The 26,289-nt window shown below is 35.9% G+C and overlaps 3 protein-coding genes across 3 annotated transcripts; 1 reads left to right on the top strand and 2 right to left on the bottom strand.

Moving 5' to 3' along the window:
• Nucleotides 1–939: 939 nt before the first annotated feature.
• B0T23DRAFT_185701 (uncharacterized protein) lies at nt 940–3,968 on the bottom strand. Its single transcript, XM_062833135.1, has one exon. The coding sequence runs from the start codon at nt 3,799–3,801 to the stop codon at nt 949–951; it is 2,853 nt and encodes a 950-aa protein (XP_062690531.1). The 5' UTR covers nt 3,802–3,968; the 3' UTR covers nt 940–948.
• A 1,679-nt stretch (nt 3,969–5,647) lies between these two features.
• B0T23DRAFT_185697 (uncharacterized protein) lies at nt 5,648–6,475 on the top strand. Its single transcript, XM_062833134.1, has one exon. The coding sequence runs from the start codon at nt 5,781–5,783 to the stop codon at nt 6,252–6,254; it is 474 nt and encodes a 157-aa protein (XP_062690530.1). The 5' UTR covers nt 5,648–5,780; the 3' UTR covers nt 6,255–6,475.
• A 667-nt stretch (nt 6,476–7,142) lies between these two features.
• On the bottom strand, nt 7,143–7,491 carry B0T23DRAFT_383977 (uncharacterized protein). Its single transcript, XM_062837445.1, has one exon. The coding sequence runs from the start codon at nt 7,441–7,443 to the stop codon at nt 7,204–7,206; it is 240 nt and encodes a 79-aa protein (XP_062690529.1). The 5' UTR covers nt 7,444–7,491; the 3' UTR covers nt 7,143–7,203.
• Between the last annotated feature and the right edge of the window lie 18,798 nt (nt 7,492–26,289).

Here is a 26,289-nt window from a genome sequence, read left to right as displayed (position 1 = left end):
ACCGCAGTTGCCGACTGTGGTGTCGCTAAATCGGTATAGCTCTGTCCGTGTGTAGAGCGACTCTTGGTGCACGGTCCTCGATGATCGATCTGTAACGGGTGGGCGAACCGTGATCAATACCACTGCAGTGTAGCTTGATCTCGTAAAACAGCGTATCGTCGGTCGTGTAGGGCTCAGGTATTGTTTGTTGATGTCAAGGTGTCCAAAGTGCTGTGCCCACAGAGGTGCTGCTGCTGCTGCTGCTGCCAGTGCGGTTGATCGGGGTACCCCTGACGGGCCAGCTGCGCATCGGCGTTTCCGGCGGCTGCATCTACCGCTACGTGGCTCCGTAGATGCGGATCCCTAGTGGTTGAAACCCATCTGGCGGCGTCACTACGGCGCGCTGAAACTCAAGAACCCTTTGTGTCGCTGAAGCCGAGGCTGAAGTGTTATTCGTTTCCTGGGACGGCAATCCATATTACCCCAATGGAATGGACAAGAGCACCAAGACAGAAAGGCACCGACATAAACAATAGCAGCGTTTTAAGCGCATGGTATCATGGTTTGAATTGCCTCATAATCGTGTTGCGTTTGAAGCTCACCTGATCAAAACCTTCCACCCTAAGTCGATCGTAGACATTTGCAATGATATGTCCATAGAATCACAAAAAGATTTGTCATCGTCCACCTTTGAATCATATGTCCCTTAACCACATCAGTCCTCGAGAAATCAACATCTCGTCCCCTAGACAAATTTCTGGTGTGACCGAGATTGCTATTGCTGCTCCCCTTCGTCTCGTGTTATCTTGTCCTTCGTGCTATCGTCAAAAAGAAAAACGCCCTATCCGTCAAGTCGAAAAGCCCCCCGATAAATCTCATCTAGATCACCAAAATTCCGTACTTAGCGCCACATTAAAACAGAAGAGCCTTGACACCCATGCTCCTAGCTAGTTTCGTCTGAAAATATCGTTAAGCCTCGCAATTTTCCTTTGATTTCCAGAACTGTACAAACCGGCCGAGCCGCTTGGTCTTGCTGGGTTTGACCTTCTTCTCCAATCCGTCATCAGTCGCCGTAACCTCCATCGAGAGCTTGCTGCGCTCACCATGCGAGCTGCTAACAAGACGGCTAAGGCTAGCAAGACTCGATCGCCTTCGACCAAAGGCAGAGGCACTGAACGAGGCAGGCCTAGGCAGCGTGTTGGAGGATAGCTGCCTAGCCTGAGGGTTTTGTGCAAAGAAGCTCTCACGAGTCATTGACGAGTCGCCGCTGGTCAATGATGGGACATCATCCACCGAGATCCGTACCTCTGGTCCGGGTTCGCCCATAAGCAGTGATTGGAAATTGTCCTCAGTAATGGATGAAGGTGCCGTCGAAATGCGATGGGCGTCGTAGGATAAGGGAGACCTGGGAGACGGGAAGGCTGATGACGGGGTCATCGAGTGAGGACTGACCGGTGCGCATGACACAGCAGCAGGCAAGGTCAAAGGACTGCAGTCAACTACAGCAAGGTCCTTGGGACGGAAGGTCTGCCTGGGCGAAGGAGTCGCAGACCCCGAGAAGCTGTGTCTAGCCTGCAGCTCATTCTGATATCCGCTGAAGCTAGGACGGGGAGAATCAGTGACAGATGTCTCTTGTTGAAGCGCATCCTGAGACCGCCTGCCCAGAGACCCTGTATGGATTGAAGACTTCACGGAAGCGTTGCCATCCTCGTCGGTTTCTACTCCTGAAGGTACAGCAACAGATTCGGTTGCCGTTTCCCGTTGTTCATCGGCAGTGGACTTCGCGACATCCTTACCCTTTGCAGAAGCTTTCGACTCCTCAAAAGTATCGGCCGGGGACGTCTCCATAACAGGGGTTGACTGTCCAGTAGACTTGGGCGACTCATCCTCGTCTTCCTCTTCGTCCTCCTCAAAGACATCAGCCATGGTCGAGCTGCTCCCGAACCGAGGGAACCCGAAACGACCACCTTCGAAAGGTACCAACTCGGGTGCACTCTCAGCACGTCTGTGATAATGCATTCCAGGGCCAGTAAAGCCCCTTAAACCCGCAGCGCTGTGCAATTGTTTTTTTACAGTACCTCCCGCTCTCTGGGCCGCCTCCCACTCTGGGTTGCGAGGGAGGGGCGTATTGAACGGTCCCAATGCCGCGTCCAAATCAATCATTTGGTATGACGTCTCTTCGTCAGGAAGGGATGCAGGCTTGTATGAATCCCAGTCCTTTGCAGTGGGGTCGATTGACTCCGTCACCAGAACTGTAGGCATAACTGCCTCCGGTTCAGAGAGCACGTCAACAGCTGACTCGTTCACACTATAGGAACGCCGAGAAGTAGGCGTAGGGGTTCGCTTCAATCCCTTGCCGTGTCGCGATTTTTTGCTTTGCTTCCGAGACAGAATGGACCCGGCCCACGTCTTGACCTTCTTCTTTTTCTTGCTTCTCTTCTTCGTGAGTGGTTTCATCTCCGCCAGCTCTTCAGGATACCCCTGGGGCGAAAGACCGGGAAAGCGCTGCGGAGTGGCCGTTACTGATGTCGACAGCTTGGGCGACTCCGAAGGCCTGGTAGGAGATGAAGCTGAGGAGCTATCCTTGCCGAAGAAAGACCACTTTTTGGAGGACTTGATAGGGCTGGGAGTCGCCGACGTATATGCTGAAGGCGGCGGAAGCGAACCAAGAAGGGGAATGGAACCACGGCGTCTCGGCGAAACTATTTCCTGGGCCTGCTCCTGGCCTGTCTCGGTCCGCTCAAGAACGGCTCCAGCAGTACTTGGTCGGTCATTGAGCTCGGGCGACGAATTAAATGCCATAGTGTTCAAGCCCAGCTCCACGTTTGTGATGGAGATGACGGACGAAATACTACCCGAAACGGAATGGCCAGGACGAGCGGTAACCGTGCTGGAGGTGTCGCTAGAAACAAGTGAAACAGGTCTCGGAATGTATTCGAGAGTATCAGAGAAACCAACCCTTGTACGGACGGCTGGCTTCGGGGGTTCCTGGGCTTCCGTGGGTGCTACTGGCTCCTGGGCGGGTGGTGTCGATACCTCTGGGGCAACTGATTCCGTAACCTCGGAAACAGCCATCGTTGTTGTTGTCGTCTCAGGCTGCGATTTCTCATCACTGACCGGTGAAAGTTCCTTGGGAGGGTCAACAGGCGCTGGGCTAGCCGGGGGACTATCCTTCTTGACTTCTCTGGCGGTAGGAGGGAGAATAATAGAAGACAAGTCGTGGCTTGAAATTGCGGCAGATCTCCGGTGAGCATGACCCCTGCGACCAGCGGGCTTCTTTGGTTGCAGCAAGGGGGAAGCCAAGCCATTTTCTGACTTGGTCGGACTAGAACCCAAGTTGACCGTGATCGAATCTCCGCCACGAATGCTGCCTCCAACAAATTCGCTGCCTCCCCTTCGATGACCATGACCACCGGGCCGGATTGGAATTGCCATTGGCGAAGAAGGAGCCGATGGAGGAAGAGTAGGGCTGAGAAACGAGCTCTCGGTGAGCGCTGCTGGAGGTAAGGGGTTGCCTGGGTTGAATGAAAAGGCGGGGAGGGCCGGAAGCGCAGGTGATCTGGATACGGGCTTCTCGATGTCAGCACCAAGGGAGAAGCTCGGAAGCTGTGGCTCGATAGCGGAGTGTGGCCGTCTTCCAGTAGCGCGGGTGTACGAAGAGGGCGCCGAAGAAGTCGGTTTGGCAGGAAAGACAAAGGGTGGATTAGGCAGCGGAATGGAAGATCGAGGAGTCTTGTTGGTCATGTCGGAAGCGGTAGCTGAATGATCAAAAGGATTGATAGTCGATCCAACCATCACTTCGGGACCCATCATGGCCGCCATGTTGTTTTTTTTTCCCAAGCCGCACCGCGGCACCACAAACAACGACACTTAGTTGAAGGTAAGCGACATTAATTGCCGGATGGAACGGGATTCGCTAGCACGTCGACGCAATAGCGGTTGGCGATGGCGAGAGGGGTGGTGAGGTCGGGAAGGTTGTGACGATTAAAGGATTACAAGGCGATGGATTGCGGACCTGAGGCTAGAGAGTCGGCAATGTCAGCGACAAGGGAGGTGTAATACAGCTGATTGCCATATGCCTGGAGATGACTGCGGATTGGACAATTGACCGCTGGACAAATAAAATGCGATTCATAGAGAAGTCATGAAAGCCATCATGACCCAGACTGAATCGCATAAGGCGGAAACGTACCAATGGTCAAGTCAGATCAGAGACGGACGAGCAGCCAAGGACTAGAAGAAAAAACTGAAGGCAGGGCAACAAAGAATTAGAGTATTTCGTCGCGAAGCAGAAGTGACGCTGGCGACGACAACTTGAAAGTTTTGGTTAAAGGAGTGGACGGTCAAGCCAGCGCAAATCGTTCAAGATCTGCCGCTGAAATTGAACCAAAAGGAAGGGTGTGGTGTCGACGACAAGTGACGACGGTGAAATGGTGAAGAGGGAGAATGAATGGGGTGGTTGAAAGAGTGAGGAAATGGAAAGGTGAAGATGCAGTGGGAGCGGCCGGTCTATGGACGGCAGGGTGAGCGGAACGAACACAACCTGGAACAGAAAAACCACAAAGTGGAGCCTCCAAAGGCACATCAGCCAACGGGAGTCGCGCATCTGCGCCTCCAGGTCCTGGCCGCTGTTGGTTGCTCAGCGTGTCCTCCAGCGTGGGTGCCGTCACTCCAGTGCGCCTGCAACTCCCCAGAACTCTGAACTTGGAAGACAAGGGAACTGGAAGGTGTGGACGGCAGCCGCACTGTGCTGCAATGGAGCCCGAGTGCAGTTGTGGCTCGGGTGTGGGTTCCTCCCCTGGCCATGGCGTGCCAATGCGGTGCCAGTTTGCCAGTGTGTCTTGTCCACTGCGCATCCACTCCTGCACAACTTACCAAAACCAGCATAAACCAGGGGTAATGGGATTCGCGGTGGATTGCCAAGTGGGTTTGCAGCAGGCTAGCAGCCAGTCAGGCCCGCGCTACGACGCCCATCGGTATCCGCAAACGGGGGACGTCTTTGGATTTTGGAAAGATGGGCGGGTGCGCTGGTTTCCATCTTTCTAGAAGGAGAATGAGAAGAACTGAAGACGAAATTCGAGTGATGAGCGATCGACTGTTTGAAGGTCGAATCTCCAATGCCAGCTCTCCCAGCTAAAGAGACTGTCGCATCGCAAACATCATCACTTCCCAGGTACGGTAAGGTAGCATGACCCTTGCGAGCTTACATTGTCTACCTCTACACACTCCTGCCTGGAGTAGGTAGTTGGTGTAGTCCAGCCTCGCTCAGAGTGGCGTGTACAGATATGCTACGGTGGACAACGTTTGAGTAGGAGGAGTCTCTCTATGCGCGGTCGTTGATGCTGGTACGGAGTACGGACGGGATCTGGGAGCTGGGACTCGCATCAAGGACCAGAAGGGAACATCCATATCGCCAGAGATCAAGAAGCGGAAAGGGGAAATTGACATTGGGAGGCACATCCTCCACCGCCTTTTCTGAGAAACAAGATGCAACAGTCATTGTACACCAGCGCACGCATAGCAGGAGTCCGTGAATGCGTTGCGTTGGAGCATCTGAAAGGCACGGCAGCACGACAGCATCTCACACGCATGTCATGTGGTCTATATTACGAATCTGTATCCAGAGCAGCAGGGAAATAAGGTTAGGAGCAGGTCCGACATGGTCACGGGACTAACAGAATAGTTGACAGATTTCATCATATCAACTTCCTCATAAGGCTTTGCTCCGGCATTGAATTCCGTCCCGGTGCCCAAGACCGACACCAAGGCCAAGACCAAGACCAAGCATCAAGCAGCAAGCCATGGCACAACGGCATTTTATATTCCAAATTCGAGGATTCTGCAGGCGCCAGACTCCACATCGCCCTCATGTTGCCTGCCAATTTGGGAGAGGAACTTTAAAGTGGTGGCGAGCAACAAGGTTCTCCAGGCTTTTGAGAGTTTGGCTGCCATTGTACAGCGTCCTGGGCGAACGCCTTCCCACTGTCAGCAGAGAGATACCTACCTACTGCGTACACTACCATCGCATAGCCGACGACCCGGCCAAAACTCATGTTGAGCTTCCACCCATGTTTGCTTCCCGTATACGTCGCTTCACACCAACGGTACCAAAGGCTTCCTCCATTGCAAGTAGCACCGCAGGTAGCGTGGGGAAATATAACATCCTGAATCTCATCAGCATCCCCCTTGTCCACTTCCTCTGCACTACATTGATAAAATCCATCTTGTTGTTTTCGGCTATGGTTCCACGTTCATTTCGCTATTCCTCTCCGTAAACCCACCACTGCCCGTGGCAGGCAAATCGTCCATGATCGGTCCAGTACACCGAAAACCGCCAGCCTGCCAAGTAAACGGGGTTTGTACATGCATAAAGCAGGTAGTATTTATGTACAATAGAATACGAAAGATATCCTGGCACTTACCAGGCACGCGCCAGCCCGCGCCTCTCTTGCCCTGCGTGTTAGGTATCCCTTTGTCAGTTAAAACGGCGCTCGTTGATGCTGTTCATCTCAACTTTAACCCTACCGTCCCTACAGCGATGAGGTTACATCGTTGTTGCGCATGTCCCTGTTCAAGTTCTTTCACCCCTTGGCATTTGCTGCGCCTTGGCTTTCTCTGGCTTGCCCTGTCTTTTTGCTACCTACTGGTACCCGCTAAGACTGGAATTGCGCTGATGAAGCATTCAAAGGGTATAAAACCTCGGGACGTACCAAGTCGTAGCACCTGGTAAATCGAAGTGTGTGGAGGATTATCCCCCTCCCACGTCGTCTGCTGAAGACAAAATCCGGCTGATGCTTGGCGGTGCTCACGGCATGACGAGATTCATTCTTCTGACATCGAAATTGAATACTATACTATATGCCGATTGACTTTACCCAGCGAGCCAGCTTCCCCGATAATCGAGAAAAGTATGGGGTATGTATGGGGTTACGGGGTACAGGACCGGGAATTTCAGGGCGGTGAGGAAAGGGAGGTGATACTTCAAAACATGCATATGGGTGTGCCAGACTGGGAAAAGTCTCGTGTGGTCTCCTCGCTAGCAGTATATTGTACTGCATCGGGGGCTTGTTGCAGGTTTTCTGCAAAAAGAGAAAGAAAAAGAAGAAGATAAAAAAAAAAAAAAAAAAAAAAAAAAAAAAAAAAAAAAAAAAAAAAAAAAAAACTGGCCGGTTGGCTTCTTGTCTACTTTTGACCGCGGTGTAAAGATTCTTCTGTTTGCTCATCTCAGCGATCATACCTGCTCCTCCTCGCGAGGAGCCACATATTTGGTCGTTCGTCTTTCAGGTGTGGCAGCGGCGTACCATAGTGTATATCGTGCGGAACGTGTGTGTGTGTATCTGGTAGTGCATCAGACACTATTCCGTTATCGATTCTTCCTTCGCTTGTCTCGAGGAGGCAAGAAAAGGGAACCATTGCAGTCCCAGACACCACACCGATATACCACGCACACACACGCATATGCATTGCATACCCAAACGCATATCTGCAGAAGTGAAGTTAAATCAGAGCGCCACTACATACCTACCTACCAATCAGCGTCATAGATCCATTATCAGAGAAAAACTTTTAGCGATATCATAAACCTTGAAGAACGTGGAAAATGTAGAAACACAATGAGAGACCTGTCGAGGCCGCTGACTTCTGACTTCAATCCAGTTCCATCCATATCCACGCTACCAATCTCGTGTTGAAGGACACTCAAAGCCGTCTCCCTTGATTCGGTTGGAACTTGTCATATATGAAGGAAGGTTAATGGTTGAAGTGCTGCTATCGGGTTGACGAGATCGAGTCCCTGAATCTTGCAGCACCAAGCAGCAGCCCGGGGTGCTATCGAAGTCCCAATAACTTGCCCTATAATTCCCTTTTTCACGAAAGTGTACCTTGTACGCTACACACCGAGACACCTTGCTCTTTTCTTCTCAAGACAAGTCCCCGCCCTTGGCCAAACGTGCGCTACAACCCAGGACGCACCATTTCATCCAAAAAGCCCCCTTTTGGGCCAGCTGATTTGCGAGAAGAGATGCCAGGAATATTTGTGTTAATCATATAAAAGCTTTTTTTTTTGTTGAAAAAGAAAAGTAAGAAAAAGAGTACGGAAAGTCGGATGCCCCCGGGCCTGACGGGAGGTCTTGGGTGACATACCGAACTCAAAGCTTGTTGCCTACAAGCCGAGTACCTACCACTAGGTAGTAGCGTAGGGCGGGAAATTTTGGGGCCTGGCCTCTCCCCCAGCACCCACAGGCACAGGCACAGGCCGGCAGGACATCTTGCCAGGTCCGGGCCCTACCCGGCGTATTGTACCATGCCATCATTGCCATGCAAGCACTGGCGCTAAAAACACCCGCATTAGTTTCTCGTCAACAATCCACTGACCACTCTGAGCTCGAAGCGCCCACCACACTTTAATGTTTAAACGCAAAGTGCACGGACAACTGTGCATGACACCACAGAGACCCTGAAGCCAATGAGTGATGAGACGCAAGGCACTACCGTAGGGTGAGCAGGGGAAGCGACTGAAACCAGCCAACGGGTTCTCTGAGTGAGAGGGGAAGACGATACCGTAAAGGTACACTAGTGGAAAAAGTGACATGTGTTACGTAGAACGGCTTTTCCCCTCCCTTTATGAGGCTTATGGCGGTGGTCCAGACTCTTCAGACTCTTTTATTAGAGGCGTGAGAGGCAAGGCTCTCCTCCACTTTTTTTGTTTCCATTTCGAGATAAGGGCAACCATTCCTGGCGGCGTCGTTCTCATTCCGTCGCGAAGCCCCCAGTCTGTGCAGTAAACGACCGTGATGGTTCAGTGGTTCTGAGTGGCCATGCAAAGCCAGTGTCGCTGCTCGATGATTAATAAAAGCCGCTAGCGCGCGTACATACTACATAGGTACATACACGTATGTAGTGTATAGTGTATACTAGAGATATTGCATGTAGAGCAACGCTGATGCTACCCCATACTGTACACTACTGCAGGAAGGCAACATCGGCTGATTGATTTGATGGATCACGGATCGATCTTCGTCCGCCGTGCCTTTCTGCGCGCGCGAGGGTCCCATTTGGTTCGGTGGTGTGTCTTCTGCTCCTCTTGTCATGAACTAAATCAGCGGGCCCATCTCGCCCGATCTCGCCGTCGTCGTCTCCAAGCCAGTCATTCATCCATCGATCCAGGAACCCCTACTCGGGCAGAGTTCGACATAGGGTTGAAAGAGGGACCACGATACAAAGTGTGTATCCTTCGCCTCGGCCCTTTCGGGCGTACTATGTACCGCCACCACCTATACACAATACCGCAGTGGACAGGATCCCGAGGGGAACTTGAGCACTCAGGTGGTGTGAAAACAAGCCCGGACACGCTTATACCAAACCAGACTTAGCGAGTGGCCGTACCTTTTTTCACACCACCTGCCACTTTACCATTACAGTCGAACCCCCTGAAACTGCATGTAATTCAGACCTGGGATTTCTATGCACTAAGTAGCATCTATGCAGTTTCTAGATTGAAGCTAGGCCCAAATAGGCAGTCAACTAGTGGCCGAGACACTAAAATCCGACCCTATACTATAGATTTTCCCGCTCAAGACCAAGTCTGTAAGTGTATACGCACCAAAAATTGTCCGAGATTTATATGCAGTATGCAGTTATACAGTTGTAGCTGAGAATTAATTCAAACCGCTGATTCTTATACTCTAACTAGTATATATACAGTATCTGGTGGATGCAGTTTCAGGGGGTTCGACTGTACAGCACACGTATGCCAACGGTTGTTACGCAAGCACTAATATCCGGCACTTTACTTGGGGGTTGGGGGCGGCCGGGTGTGGGGCCATTTTTCAACCCCTACTCGTTAAGTAGGGGGTTATAAAAATATGGGACAGACTTTTATTATAGGACAAGCCCTATAGTAAACCACTAGTAAAGTGACCCATCTCTATAGTAAACTACTACATTTTATATTAATATAACGTTATTTAAGGCTTCTAGAAATCTAATATATTACTCAATTAGGTAATAAGTAAATAAAAGAACGAATTGTAATTATTATTCATTATTTTCTAGTACTAGCGCCCCCTCTACTAAGAGTATTAGTACCTCCTCTACTAGTACTAGTACTACCTCCTCTACTACCGCCTCCCTCCTTACTAATATAATCTTTATACGTACGGCTTACTTCCTTACTTATATTTAAAGTTTTATAGTACTTTCAACGTACTTTATAACCCTATAGTATAGTATTAACTCAAAAGACCGTAATTATAATAGAATAGAGGGGGGGATAGCTAGTATTAATAGTCCAATTTATATAATATAAAGTCTAGGGGTAGCGGGTAGGTTAAAGAAACGGTAATTAACTAACTAAAATAGTAGCAAATCAACTTTATCCTCCTCCTCCTCCTCCCCCTCCTTATTCCTATTACTCTCCCCCTTATAGACTTCCTTATACGTAGCCTCCTCCTTATTATTATTAACTAGTATACTTTCGTTTTTAAAAAAAGTATTAATTATTTATATATTAAAATAATAAACGACGTCGGTAGTATTCTCAATAGTAGATTATTAAAATTAAAATTAAGGTAGGTAGGGAGGAGAGGATGGGGGCTCTAATATAATAGAAGGGTATTGTACAGTAGAAGGATTATTACCCAAATTAATATTAATTGAATTATTAAAAAAGAAGTAAGAGGGTTTACCCTATACTTTTTTAAAGACCTTTAGTATTAATATACCTAATACCGGAACGGTATCACTAGCGTCATTACATGTCAGATCACCTAACTAGACAACCAGCCAGTCGGTTGGGTTCATTCAATTGAATAAACCGCTCCCACGGGAGCCCACCCACGTATGTGGGTCCTATAGATTAGATAAGGCTTGCGTGCCTTAGTTAATTGACTGTACGCAAGCTTCCTACTCTAAATTCTTTTCCAGATCATTACTTTATATATATTCAATCAAGACATATTATTGTTATAACGTTCAAATACCCTCTTAATAATATTAAATAGTAATTACAATTTTAATTACTTAATTTAAACCACACTATACTATTATCGCCGACCGGCCTTATTTAAGAAGGTACTAGGCGAAGTCGTATTAAATAATAGAAGATCGCTTCTCGCTTCTAACGAAAATAAAAAGTAATTAGAGGTATGTAAAATAAATTTAAGTACTCTTACAACTTCACTACTTTCCCTCTAAAGAACGTGCTATTTACTTAATTAATACAATCTACCCCCTTCCCTTTATAACGAATTTGGGTAATTGTAAAGATTTCACCCGATAATACAATGAATTTAAGTATTCGCGAAATCAATTATTCACTCTATTCCACCCCATATAGCGAACTTAGGTAACCGTATGTTACTACCTAGATCCTAGACTTATTTAAATACTAAAGGTTTCCCCTACTACCGAACTTAGGTACGTAGTAGTATCTATCCTTCCTATCTAATTCCTATTTATATACTTTTTATACTTTTTAATACCGGTCGTTATTATAAAATTATACTTAAATTCGTACTTATCTAATATACTTTAAATAATTCGAGAATCTTCACTATACCCAGCTCCTTTATTAAATCCGATAATCCTATACTAAACCCTCAAAATATCCTCCTTATATTTAAAATTAGATTTAACCTTCTAAACCCTTAGTAACTCTATAATTATAATAATTTAACAGATACGTCGGATATTTAAAACAAACATATTTATAATATAAATACTAATATCGAATATATTAAAAGCGAAGCCAACTTCTATTATCCTAAATATAATAAATCCTATATAATAATAACCACCGAACCCCACAATAAGCCACTACTAACCTAAATCTATACCCTACCTATCGCAAACCTTCGTTACGAATTTCAGTACCCTTCTATAAGTTATTTACAATATAATATAACCGCCGATCGAAATTTATTAGGGCTATCGAATTGAATAATACAAGTAAAAACCGATTGTGATTCTAGAACTATAAATTTCCTGTGTAGTAACTTAAATAAAGTTTTTCCCGTAAGACTTGCTAAATTTGGTAATAATAAAGAGTTAATCGAATATTTCAATACTAAATTCGATAGGCAAATTAATACTCTATTTAATTAAATTATATTGCAATTAATTAATATTTAAAATATATTGAATAAAGACCGTAAGAAAATTAATAACCTATTCGTAAGGGAATCTATTAAAATTAGCGATATATTAATAGAATAGTTGGCTAATATTAGAAAAATAATCAACGAATTAAATAAATAAAATAAGGGGTCCCTAATATTATAGTAATATAATATTAATAATAATATTTAAACTATATTAACCGAATAAATTAATACTTAGAAAAAATATTTTAAAACTACGTTAAATAATACTATTAAAAAGCTAACTAATTAATAAAAGGAAATTACTAAAATTATTATAGAAAATATTATTAAATAAATTAATAATATACAGATAAAAATAATTAAGGAAATCCGTAAAGAGGTTTTAAGAAGATTATTTAATAATCCTTATACCCCTCTAAACCCTATTTAAATATAGCCTAAAAAAAATAAAAGCCCTGCCGTACTAATTAAATAATTATTAAAACCGCTTAATAGAATATTTATTAACGAAGTAGACGATATATTTAGTACCCTCTTCGAAATTACAATATATAGTTACTTAATTAAAACTATTTTAAAAAATAAATTCCAATTTTATAATTTAATAAAGAATATTCCTAAATATATTCTATATTTAAAAACGTTATCCCTTACTAACCCTTTTCAAAAGTATACCTTTTTTATTAAAAGTAATTAAAATATTAATAAAATCTTTAAATCTAAAATTATTACTATATTACCGGAATTAAATATAATTATTAATCTAACTTATACTTAATTAATACCGCCCTAAGTTGCTAATCCGCCGGTTATAATTTAACTTAATCTTAAAGGAAATTCGGTACTAATACTTACTAAAATTTAAATATTATATTAATTTCAAAGACCTAATACAAATCTAAATACCCTAACTACTAAATCCCCTATTAAACCTATTATTATTCTAAATAAGATTTCTATTAAATAGATATTAGGTAATAATAATTATAGCCTACTTTATTCCGAAGGAGGAGGAGGGTTGTTAAACTCCCTATCTAACGGAGGAAGTAGAGGAGGAAGTAATTCCCGTACTCCTAGTAATAGAAGTTATAACCCATATTATATAATTAATAGAAGTAATAATAATAATTCCCCTCTAAAAAAAGACGGAGGTAGAAACGAGGATCCTAACTACTAGTACTATAATTATAATTATTTTAACAACAATAACGAAAATTTTAAAAAAATTAAATACGAAGATATCTGTGAGACGTTGACCCTGCCATGGTTAGGACGACCATCCATGGTCAGGACGACCATTGAGGCGACCACTAGCAGGCAGGATCAACGGACATAGAACAAGAGTATAAAACCCGAATGACGGTAAACCTCCCAATAGTTAGATTCTTCTCTAAACAATACATTCAAACCATTTTACATCCATCGTACCGTTCATCTTACAATAGTACCCAATAATAATTAATATAAATTATTCATCCTATACTATACTATTTAACTTCTTCTTAGAAATTATCCCTTTCTTAATAAGCGCTTCGCCCGACTTCTATACTTTATACGCAAGCTGCATATCGGCCCACGGACCGCTATCAACCAATTAATTAATTATCATTATCCATTAATACTATACCTAAAATGGATTTAGCCAACCTAATAATTATTAGAGATCTATGCTACGTAGTAGATTTTATTTATTTGAACCCGTATTTCCGATAGATCGGACAATTAAATTAATTAAAATACGAAGCATTCAACCGAATTATTGCAATTCTACTTCAACCCAATAACAATACATCGATTATATTATTATTAATAACCCGGTTAATACGTTAATCGCAACGAATTCCTTTAGCCTCGTACCTAGAAAATTAGATTCTTAATTATTATATCCCTAAATAACTATTCAATATAGCTCTTAAATTAATACCGCTACCCCAACCAACCTTACTAACTATTAAATAAAATAATAGGTACTAAAATAATAAGCGGGTCAATTAATAATAATAGGTTTAATTAAGGACCGACCATCAACTATCCCTCATACCCTTCCCTACTATTATAGAATAAAATAAGGATTAACTATATAATAGCTAACGTTCCTACAATAAATAGCCCCCTAATTAAGAGATTAGTAATAAACCGATTATTATTTAAAACGATATACAATATAATTAAACGTTAAATACCGATTGTAAAGCGTCTATCCCCTAATAAATTACTTTTAATTAGTAAAGTTCCCCTATAATTAATAGATTAATAATTTAAAATATTTAAGAGCAATTCCTGTATTATTAAATTAAACCCCTAAATTTAATAATACCGGTAGAATTACTACCTCCGTATTTACAACCTAATATTTAATTACCTAATTAATTACCTAGGAGTAATATAAAAAATAACGGTCAACTATCTAATATTATTAAAACGCCCTCCCAAACTATATTATTTAAATTTAAAGGCCGAAGCTTTTTTAATTCAATAAATAAACTATTCTCCTCGCCAAATATCGAATTATTCGGCGGTAATAACAACCGTTAGTATACCAATAAATTAAATAGTAAAAATATTTATAATAATAATTATCAGCCTTTTAAAGGTATATCGCTATACGATAAGGATATTAAAGATATTAATATAAATATAAATAATATATAGGAAGAGTATAATATAATTATAACCGAACTACCAACGTATTTAAATCGGTACGGGCTAAATTTAATACTGTAGCCCCGTACTAATTCACCTTCTATATTAACCGAATCGGATATTTCTATATTTAATATACTATTTAACGCAATAACGAACCTTATTAACTAAACTTTTTAATATTTAACGTATATTAAATTTTGATAGACTTCCCTATTAATATAAAATCTATTATAGTAAATACAAATTAGGGCTACGATCGTTATTTCCTCTAACCCTAATTTAAATACCGATTATACTATACTAATACTATTCTAAAATAATAATATAATAATAACGGATATTAAAAGGAATAATTTAATCGAATTACTAATTATAATTGTACTTAACCCAAATATACCAATAGTAATATATTAACTAATTATAGCTAATAATAAGCGATTATTAGTAAGTCGAATAGTATCTCTAGAGCCCCCTAAGAAAGTACCTAAATAATAAAATATATAAATTCCTTCCCTATTATTACAAAATAAATAAAATACCCAATCGATAACGCCTTTAAGGCCGTTAAAATAGTAAAAGGGGAAGGTACTAATTAAAATTAGACTATTATTTAACATCCTTAAATTTATCGAAACCCCGTTCCTAAATATTAATTTCCCCTATCCCTATACCCTCCGGTATAAACTATAAGGCCTACCCGGCATTATATTCGCTCTATTTCTGAAAACCTCTAAAATTTAACTATATTTATTAGCACTAGCTTCCTTTTCTCCCGATATTACTAGACTACTCCTTAAAGATTAATATATAATTAAATTACCCTCTAATTTCCAATCTTCTAAATAGTAATTATAGAAAGTATTACAAAGCCTACCTTGTATATCCTATAGACTCTAAGCAGCTATTTAACAATAGTATTAACTAATTAAAATTAATAATATAAATTCTACGTAGGTAAATACCGGTAGTAATATTATAATTAGAAATAATAACCGTAGTTAAAGTATAAATAATAATAATAATATTAATCTAACCAATTTATCGGATATAACTGCTAATAAAGAATTCTACTATATTACCCGTATAATTAAAATTATAAACAAGATTAATAATAATAAATTCGAAGCTATAACTAATTACTTTACCATTTCCTTTTAATCCTCTACCCTTAGCGGCTAAAAGATTTCGATAGTCGGCTATTTCTAGTCCAACGTTAAAGAGAAAGACGGTAATATAGGAGGCAATTACTTTCAATTAAAAAATAAAATATATATTATATCGCCGCACCTTTTTATTAAGAATATGAGAGATAATACTGTTAATAACAATTTTAAGGCTGATAACCTCCGCAAAAATCTCTATTAATTTTTTATAGGTAGGGCGAAAGTATAATATATAAATTAATTCGATATAAAGATTTGTATAGTAATAAAATAGAGTTTTAATAGTTAGTACATTATAATTCTTATATATTAGAAGATACCCTATACTTAAATATTAATTAAATTTAATACGTTAGAGTATTCTTACAACGATTATCGTTCTAATAAACCACTCCGCAATATTATAATAAAAGTTATCCGTTATTCTAAGGAATTTAGTAAAAAAGATAGAAGTACTTATATAATTTATATTTACAACTATTTATATCCCGGTTTAAAGGACCTAATTGTTAAACCGGCTAATAATATAATTTTAAACAAATAGTTAACCTATTTAGATTATTACGTAGAAACCTATTAGTTTAAAATTATTAACGATTTAAACGATTATAGTAATAACTTTAATAAGCGAATATTAAAGGCGGAACTTAATAGTAAATTCTTAAATACTAAAACTATTGAAGCTGCAAATTTCTTAAAGTAAAAAAATAAAAAAGATTTAAATATAGTATTTTAGGGAAGGGATAATCGCTAATATAATTATTTTAACCTATTCTTTAATTACAATTCTAATTACTAAAGGTTATTATTAACCCCCTTAAACTGTAGTAATACCGGATATCGCGGATCCTCCTCTCGCGGATATCGGGGTAGTTTATAATTTTATTAGGGAGGATTATCTTTATATAAATATTGTAATTTATTAGGAAATAATTATCGAAGTTTATTTTATAAGTATAATAGCCTATTGTCCGGTTAGTACGGAGGTTTATTTAGCCGCGGTTAGTATCAATAGAATTGTCTATACTAACGTATTTATTATTAATATATTAAATTTAATTTAGTTTACAATAGTATTTATATTATCGAGGATAAATGTAAGATGTATAAAGAGATAAATAAACCGGATTTTAAAAGAGAACGTTTTAAAGAGTAAAGTTTTAAAGAAGTTAATTATAATTATAGTTTAAGAGAGGAAGAAGTATTTTTAGCCGTTAATTTATTGTTGGATAATATATTAATAAATATCCTTATAGGTACTATTAAATCCAATATTAATTCTGGTTTTACTTACTTCTTATTATATAATAATATAAATTACTAAATATATAAAAAGTATAACGAAGTCTTCCCTATACGTAGTAAAATATTTACCTACATTTATATTAATTTATATACTAAACTAAGGCTATTAGGTTCGGGACCCGAACCTAACTAATTTAAACTTAGTTAATTTAATTAATTACCGCTACAATTTAGTAATTAGAATTATAATTCAGTAGGTTTCGCGATAAATAGTACTAAATGCGATAAAATAATTGAAATTTTTAAAATAGTAGAATAGGTAAATTAAAGTCCTTCGAACCTATTGAATAATTCTATATAATATAGTTACTTTTAAATAAATATTCGTTTAACGTTAAATAATAATAAATATCCCGTTTATATAAATACCGGTTATTTAAGTATTTTAATCGACGAGTAATGGATTAGTAAAAGCCCAAATATGAAATTCAACAATTTAAAAACGAAATTATTCGATGTTGTTAGTAACCGTATTATCCTTACTAGACGAATTATATTCGACCTTTTTATTGAAGGTAATATTAATAATCGCCCGGTATAATAAACTTTTATATTAATTATATAGGTAATTAAAGGATTGGCCGCGAGGTTATTATTAGGAATATAATAGATTTAATTAAATTAAATCGTTATTAATTCGTTTAAAAACTCTATACGAATCCTAATATATAGTAATATAATTATAGCGATTAACTATATAGCGAAATTAATCTACTAAAAAATATTAGCAACTTACAATATAATCGTTCTACTACACTCTAAACGACTTATCCCCGTCGACTTCGTTTATATTACTAATAAATTACTAGTAAGTATGCCTAAAAAATATATTTTCGAAGCTAGGTACCCCCACGCCCGGAATTATCTTCTTAATATTAAAACCCCTAAATTCATTAATATAATTAATATAATTAATAAACTAATACGGATTTATTATTCCTAAAGAATAAGTACCATTAAAAATTTCAATAATAATAACTACCGATTTATTTTTTTTATATAAATATAAACGTTATTAACCGTAGTAAAAGTTTAACCGGGTAAAGAATTCATATTCATACTAGAATTCGAGAATATTACGTTTACTTCTAATATAAACATTCTATATAAAGCTAATAAAATAACCGACGACGTCCCCGATTGTAAATTAACTAAGGAAAATACATTGAAACTATTTTGCAAATTATTAAAACGAAGCCCCTCCCTCGGTATTAATAAAGACGAAGATATTCTAGAAATCGAATTAATTTACAATATTAAAATCTGCAATTATAACCCTACGTACGTATAATATATTAAAGCGCTATTAGATAAGTACAATATATATAACGGTTGTAATATTATTAAAATAAATAAAAAAGATATATTCCGTATCGACCTCATTGAAAATTAATATAAATAGAAAGTTTTATCTAAGCTATACTAATTTAGAATTTAAGACTATTAATTCTTCAATAAAACGTTAGATAAAATATACTAAAATAGTAAATTCGAATAAATATAAAGAGCAACGCCTTTTGGTTATCCTTATTTTATTATTTAACGTACTGTCGATAGCGTTTATAAGGGTTATATTGTAATTGATTTACAATTATTAAATTGTATAACTATTAGTAATTCCTATCCGTTACCAACCTAAAATTTAATTATTACTAAAATAAGAAGTAAGAATTTTACTAATTACTTCGATAATTCAATGTTCTTCTACTAAATTAGCGTTTACCTACTATATTAAAATAAAATAATCTTAATTAGTCCGAGAGGATTAAAACAATCGAATATTGTATTAATAAACTATAAAAATTCGTTAATTTATATATAATAGTTTATTAATTATAAGTTTTATCCTTATTGCGTATTTGTAGCGGAGTATATTGATAATATTATTGTATTTAGTAATATAGCTGAGGATTATTTTAAATATTTAAAAATTATCTTTAAACTCTTTAAAGATATTAATTTTAATATTGCCCCTAAAAAGTTATTTATTATTTATCCGTCCGTTCGGTTATTAGGTTATTGCATAGATAGTTTAGGTATAGCTACTATAACCGACCGTATTGCGGCTATTTGAAATATTTAATAACCTACCGATTTAGTATTATTAGAGTATTATATCGGCCTAACTAACTTCCTAAAAAAATTCATCCTTTAATTCGCCTAAAAAATCAGTCCGCTAGAAGAAAAGAAAGTTAAATTTATTAAAGCTAATAAGAAGGATAGTAAGATGCTAAAAAAAAAATCCCTAGTAGTACGAAAAACGTTTACTAGTATATTAAATTTCGTACTAACCGAATTCGAAAAAGAAGTATTTATTATTTTACAAAATTAATTAACTAAGGAGATAGTAGTTTTCTATTACTACCCTAACCGAACTACCTTTTTTAAGATCGATGCCTTGAAGAGGTGGAGTTTTAGTATTATAGTTTTCTATATTGACGGTAATTAGTAGGATAGTAAATTAGTTCCTATTTATAAGATCCAGCCTATCCTTTTCTATAATAAACGATTATCCGCCGTAGAAAAGAATTATTGGCCAACTAAATTCGAAACCGTATACCTAATATAGGCCTGCCAATCCCTCCGGTAATTCGTATAGTTATGTACTAAATTAATTATTGTATTGATAGATTATCGCGCCTTTATTAGTATAGTTAAATAAACTAATTTAGATATTACCGACCTTACAAAATTAAATTCACAATTAATTATCGCCTTTATATATCTATTCCAATTTAACCTCGATATATGTTATATTCTTAGTAAAGTTAATATTGTACTAGACGCCCTATCTAAGTTTCCCAGTATAGAAGCCGAACTATACTTAGAGATTAGCGAGCTCGATAATATTTAGAAAGATACGGTATATACTATTTATATTTATATAAATAATAAAATAAAAGTAAAGTTTATTAATAACTATACTAAAAATATATATTATATTACCATTATATAAAAGTTAAAAGAATATAACGAACGTAGCGCAAAATTTAGCTTTAATATTAATAAATAATTCCCCTTTCGTTTTAAGGAAGGCTTATTATATTATTTTCTTCGAGTAGGTAAGGCAAAACTATACGTACCTAGCAATACCTTATAAGAAATATTCGCCCTCGTATATAATAAACGCTATTATTTTAGCTTAATAAAAATAATACAAGAGTTGGAAAGACTCTATTTTCCTCGTATAATAAAAACTTTAAAATAGTACGTAGAATATTGTCTATAATACTTTAAATTTAAAACCGATTGTAAAGCTACCCTTAGATTAATAAAACCCATTCGACCTTATTCCGTACCCTTCTATACCGTTTATATAAATTTCGTCCTAGGGCTCCTAAAGTAAATTAATCGATTAATAATTTAGGGCGGAGACTATTACGATATGTTAATAATTATTATTTATAGTTTTAGTAAAAAGACTCTATTAATTCCTAATTGAATAGATTATATTGCCGGTTAGTAAGCCGAGCGGCTAATTACTATACTCCTACTTTACGATTGGGGTTTATTTTGAATATTTATTTTAAATTAGGATACGAAATTCCTATCCGCAGTATAGAAAACAATCTTTTGGAAATTAAATATAATATTAGTATATACTACGGTATAGAATTCGAAATCGAATGGTTAAATTGAATAACGAAACTAAGAGGTTAAACTAGCAATTCAATACTATACAATAGAGAATCCTAAAATCCTATAGCTAGATATGCTCCCTGCGTTATAATATAATTTTAATAACAATCTTTTAATATTATTAAATTGTACACCTAATAAAATTATAATAGAATTTAAACTAAATATAGTACTCGACCTATTTAAACCGATAGACTTCGAAGAAGGTAATCTTAACGCTATTAAATACTTATATTATTACGAGGTAATTAAAACTATTAACTAGGCTGTAATAAAATACAAATTAATATTTAATCGGGGTTATTAACTACTTTAATTCGCCAAAGGCAATAAAATTATATTATAATTATATAAAGGCTATACCCAACTAAGAACTAAATTATATAAATATACCGACTAACGAACTAGCCCGTTTCTAGTTAAATGTAAAATCGATAATTTTATATACGAATTTGAATTGCCCCGCGTATAGAAAATTCATTTAATTATTTTGGTTAATTATTTAAGAGAATACCCCTAGGGTAAAGATCCATTCTATTACGAAGAGTAACCAGACGACCGTATTATTATTAAAAGTAATACTAACGATTAATAATTATACGAAATTGAAAAAATAATAAATCGAAAGATCTTATAATATAACCGTAAGCCGCTTATCGAATACTAGGTCAAATATAGAAGTTATAGTATAGAATATAATAAATAATACCTATAAAGTAGTCTATATATTAATAATTTAATAAAGAACACCCAAAATCTTATTTATAATTACAAACAACTTTATCCTATTAACCCTAAATTACTTAAACGTATAAATAGATTATTAATAAATAAAACTATAGTAACTAAAGTAAATCGTATCCTTAAATTAAATATTATCATTACTATCCTAATAAAATATAAATAAAGCGAAACGCTAGAAACCTTTAATATAATACTATTTATTACCCTATCTGAAATACTATTAATAATAAAATCCATTAGAAAGTACATTTCGAATATAAAAGCCTTTTTATCCCTAATTCAACTACCGCTAAAATTATTACCTATTATACTATTATTCCCTAAATAACTATTATTTATTATACTATCACTCCCTAAATAATTATTATCTATTATACTATCGCTCCTTAAATAATTATTATCGCTATTACCAACTCCTATACTATTACTTTACAACTAAGAAATACTATCGCTATATAAACCTTAGATTAATTTATAAGGATTTCAATACCCCCTTACCTTACTATTACTATCAATATTAATACTATCCCTAAATAAACTTTAAATTAACTTATAAGGATTTTAATACTTATTTACTTTACTATTAATACAAATACAATACGCTATCTATCGAATATAATCGCTAAAAATAAATACCGATAATAATTAGTATAAAGCGATAATCACATATTTAATTAACGTACAAAGGTAGGCGGGATAATAATAGATTTAACTACTATTAAAGAAATAAATTAGTAAACCCTAAGCCGAACGTACTAATAACGACCTACTACCTAAAATCGAATAAATCGTCCGTAATTACCTACTTACGGAAGAGACAGCTATAATAATAAATATACTAATAGATTACAGTATTTATAAACGGATATCCGATAATAATTATTATAACTACAATTATAATACCCTTAAAACTATCGCGACTATTAAAAGCGTTAACTTATAGAAGGGGATTAATAATACTATTATTAAAAGTAGTATTAAATTATTAAACTATATCGTTATTAAGGTAACCTACTTTATAATACTTACTTTAAATTATAATATAATAAAGTAACTTACTAATTTAGAAATTATTAACCTTATATTAATAATTAAAGCTAACCAGTATTGTACGTACGCTAATAATGAATCCGCAATCCTAATATACTAGGATAATAATATAGCGCCCCTAGTATAATATAAAATAAAAGAAATATTCGATTTTATCGTCGATAAAGTAATTTAAACTTTTAATACTAATAAATTAATAGATATACTAATTATTGCCCGCAAATAATTGAAACTGAAAGTATATAGTATTATGGCTATTTATTTAAGAAATATTAGATTAATTGAAATATAATATACGGCTATTATTAAAGTGCGCTACAATTAGTAATTCGCCTACCTTAAAAGCCTAGCTAAATTAACGAATTTAATTATTAATTAACCTAAATTAATCGCTCCCGCCCTGAACGTTATAGAGCCGAACGCTATTATATTAAATATTAAAGAACCTAGGGTCCCCAAAATATTCAACTCTATCGAATAAATTATAACCAGCGCTATTCTACTAATTGCCGCCCTTCAACCGATTGCCGCTAATAATAATACTATTAACCCGGTAGTAATTAAGCGCCCAATTAATATAATTAATAATAATTTAACTAAAAAATAGAAATTTCAGAACGTTATTTAAACCGAATTAGATGAATTCTAATAAATTTACTACGAACTTTATAAAAATAAAATAAATAATATAAGGACTTAGAAAATTAATACAACAACTACTGTAAATTAAATAATAAATATATTAATTTATATAATAATTATAAAAGCCTCTAATATAGATATAACCTTATAGTTAGAGAGTACGAATAGGTAATAGATAGAATAAGAGATATAATATACTACTCTAAAGAAGTATTCAAAATTATTAAAAATCTACCTAAAAATAGGGCCGTAAATGCGGCTAACTATTAGAATAATATTAGCGTAGCTATTAATCGAGGATTTAAAACCGGTATAACGATTAATATAATATTTAAAACGCCGCGTATAATCTAAATCGTATAAGACGAATTAAAATTTAATAACGCCACTAAAACTATCGGCTTACCCACCGGTCCTAAGCACCCGTACCTTATAAAAATATAGGCCGGGTAACGATATGCGTATATAAAGTCCGGACTTTGGATAGGCTTCGAGAAGCGAATTATTGAATCCGTAGCGCCTATTGCTAAGCCGGTCGCCGCCCCAACGCCTATCACCCCAGCGCCCATCGCCCTAATGCCTATTGCTAACCCAACCGCTACCCCGGAACCTATTAAAATCTAATCCAATAATAATTAGAATATAGTAACGGATAACGATTAAAAATATCGCAGTAGCCTATCCTTACTATATTACTCCTAAAGGATAACAACGCTACTATATTTTATAATAATACTATTTCTTTTCTTTTCTTTTTCCTTTTTCTTTCATTCTTAGTCAAAACGGTTCGTTTAATACCGATTATCCAGCTCAAAACTATTTCCTTCTTTATTATCTTTATTATCGATTAATCGTATTAATAATAATCTTTTAATAAAGGATAGTTAGTATTCAGTACAATACCATAATATTCGAATATTGTAGAACGAAACCTTTAGACTATTTACTTATAAATATTACCCAAAATAAAGGAGGTCTCCGTCGTTTTTCTTTCGCCCTACAATTACAAGATTGCACTACCAGTTACTATAACTATTACCATCATTCTTACGGTCACACTAGATTATTCAAAGACTATTTCTATTTCTATATAGTTAGTAATAATCGGGACGATTATCAATTTGGGAGGGGGCATTGTAAGATATTGACCCTGCTATAGTCAGGACGACTATCTATAGTTAGGACGACCATTAAGGCGACTACTAGTAGGTAGAATCAACGGACATAGAACAAGAGTATAAAACCCGAATGACGGTAAACCTCCTAATAATTAGATTCTTCTCTAGACAATACATTCAGACCATTTTGCATCCATCGTGCCGTTCATCTCACAATATCGGAATTTTTAATCCGGATAAATATAATCCCAAAAATTAAAATATTATAATAGACGGCAAATATATATTATATACGGATATCTATATTTTCTACGAATAAATATTATTATTTATTGTAAATTCGTACTAATAATAAATTAATAATAAAATAAATAAGTAATTTACTTAATTATTCTATACTTACTTAACCGGAATTACCCGTATTTAATAAATTATAAAAATTAATAGCGATACTAAAATAGAATAGAAGAATAAAAGTATATATAAACTCTTTAACCAATTCGTTAATCACTTTACTCCTAATTTAACTATAACTACTACAAAATTTATAAAGGGATATATATACTTGAAGAATATTACTAATAACAAAGGAATTCTTATATATTTCGTTTAACAATAAATATATTACGCTAAAGTAATAAGTACTTTAACGAAAGATAATAAGAATTAGTACGGAGTAATAATATAAATCTAATCTAATATAGATCTCTATATTAAATAATTTTTAAAAATCCTAATTAAAGAAGACTCTCTAATTAGCTATATATAACTTATTTCTAAGTCCAAAGTAGTATTACTTATAGTAACTAAAACCGACCCTAATAACCGAACCTAATCCAATTCTAATATAATATTTAATTATCGACCCCGTTTAAATTACAACCGAAACCGAAATTATAACCAAAATTATAATTAAAACTATAACCGGAACTAGAATTATAATTGGAATTGTAATTAGAACTACAATTAGAATTACAATTAAGACTACGATTAAAGCTACAACGGAAATTACAATTAAAACCGCAATTAATATTATAATTAAAATTACTACTAAGGCTATAACCGAAATTTAAATCACAATCGAAAAACATATAAGAAGGCCCACTATATAAAGGAGTCCGCGCCTATTGATAACTCTAAATCGGATGCACCGGAAGATATAAGAGTATATATAATCTTAGAGTCCATTATTAAATACCGAAAATATTCAAAATACTTTAAAATAAAGGACTAGAAAAAATAGTATAAAAAACGTTGTAAATTACCCCTAACCCCTAAGGTAAAAAAATTCTAAACCCCGTTACTATTAGTACCTAAGCAGTATATATACGGTTATTATAAGAAATACTATATATTATATAATATATTATTTTAATACTTAAAAAAATATTAAATAATTAAAGAAGGTCAATTAAAAGCTAAAGAGCCGGCTCCGGTCCTACGCCTCACCCTAGTGCCTATAAAAACTATAACCCTAATTAAAATCTAAAAAGCCAATTATATAACTATTATAATAAATATTAATAATAGCCTAATCTCTAATTATACTTATATATATATTAACATTAAAATAGTACTTAAGGCTAGTATAACGGAGGTTTATATAGATCCCGGTACCGGCAGGTCTTTAATAGGGAAGAATTTCCTCGAAACCTTAAATTATACTATTAAAATTCGGTAGGCTAAAATAAAAAGTATTAATAGAAGGACAATCAATATTTCCGAATAGGCCACCTTTAAAGTCTACTTTAAAAGGCACAATAAAAACAGTAATCCTATTTTAATAAAATTTATAAAGGGCGTATAAGTAATAAATAAATTAGAACCAAACATTCTATTCGGTAATAATTTCCTATACTTATATAAAGCTAATACAGACTATAAATCTAAAATTATTACCTT

The sequence above is a fragment of the Neurospora hispaniola genome (genome assembly GCF_033458365.1).
Source record: "Neurospora hispaniola strain FGSC 10403 chromosome Unknown B0T23scaffold_6, whole genome shotgun sequence".
NCBI classification, from domain to species: domain Eukaryota; kingdom Fungi; phylum Ascomycota; class Sordariomycetes; order Sordariales; family Sordariaceae; genus Neurospora; species Neurospora hispaniola.
The sequence above is the reverse complement of the archived record's forward strand: the minus strand, read 5'-3'. Positions and strand labels throughout refer to the sequence as shown.

Excerpts from the sequence above, each read along its gene's own strand:
- B0T23DRAFT_185701 (XM_062833135.1), bottom strand. The coding sequence starts at position 3,801 with ATGGCGGCCATGATGGGTCCCGAAGTGATGGTTGGATCGACTATCAAT.
- B0T23DRAFT_185697 (XM_062833134.1), top strand. The coding sequence starts at position 5,781 with ATGGCACAACGGCATTTTATATTCCAAATTCGAGGATTCTGCAGGCGC.
- B0T23DRAFT_383977 (XM_062837445.1), bottom strand. The coding sequence starts at position 7,443 with ATGCATATGCGTGTGTGTGCGTGGTATATCGGTGTGGTGTCTGGGACT.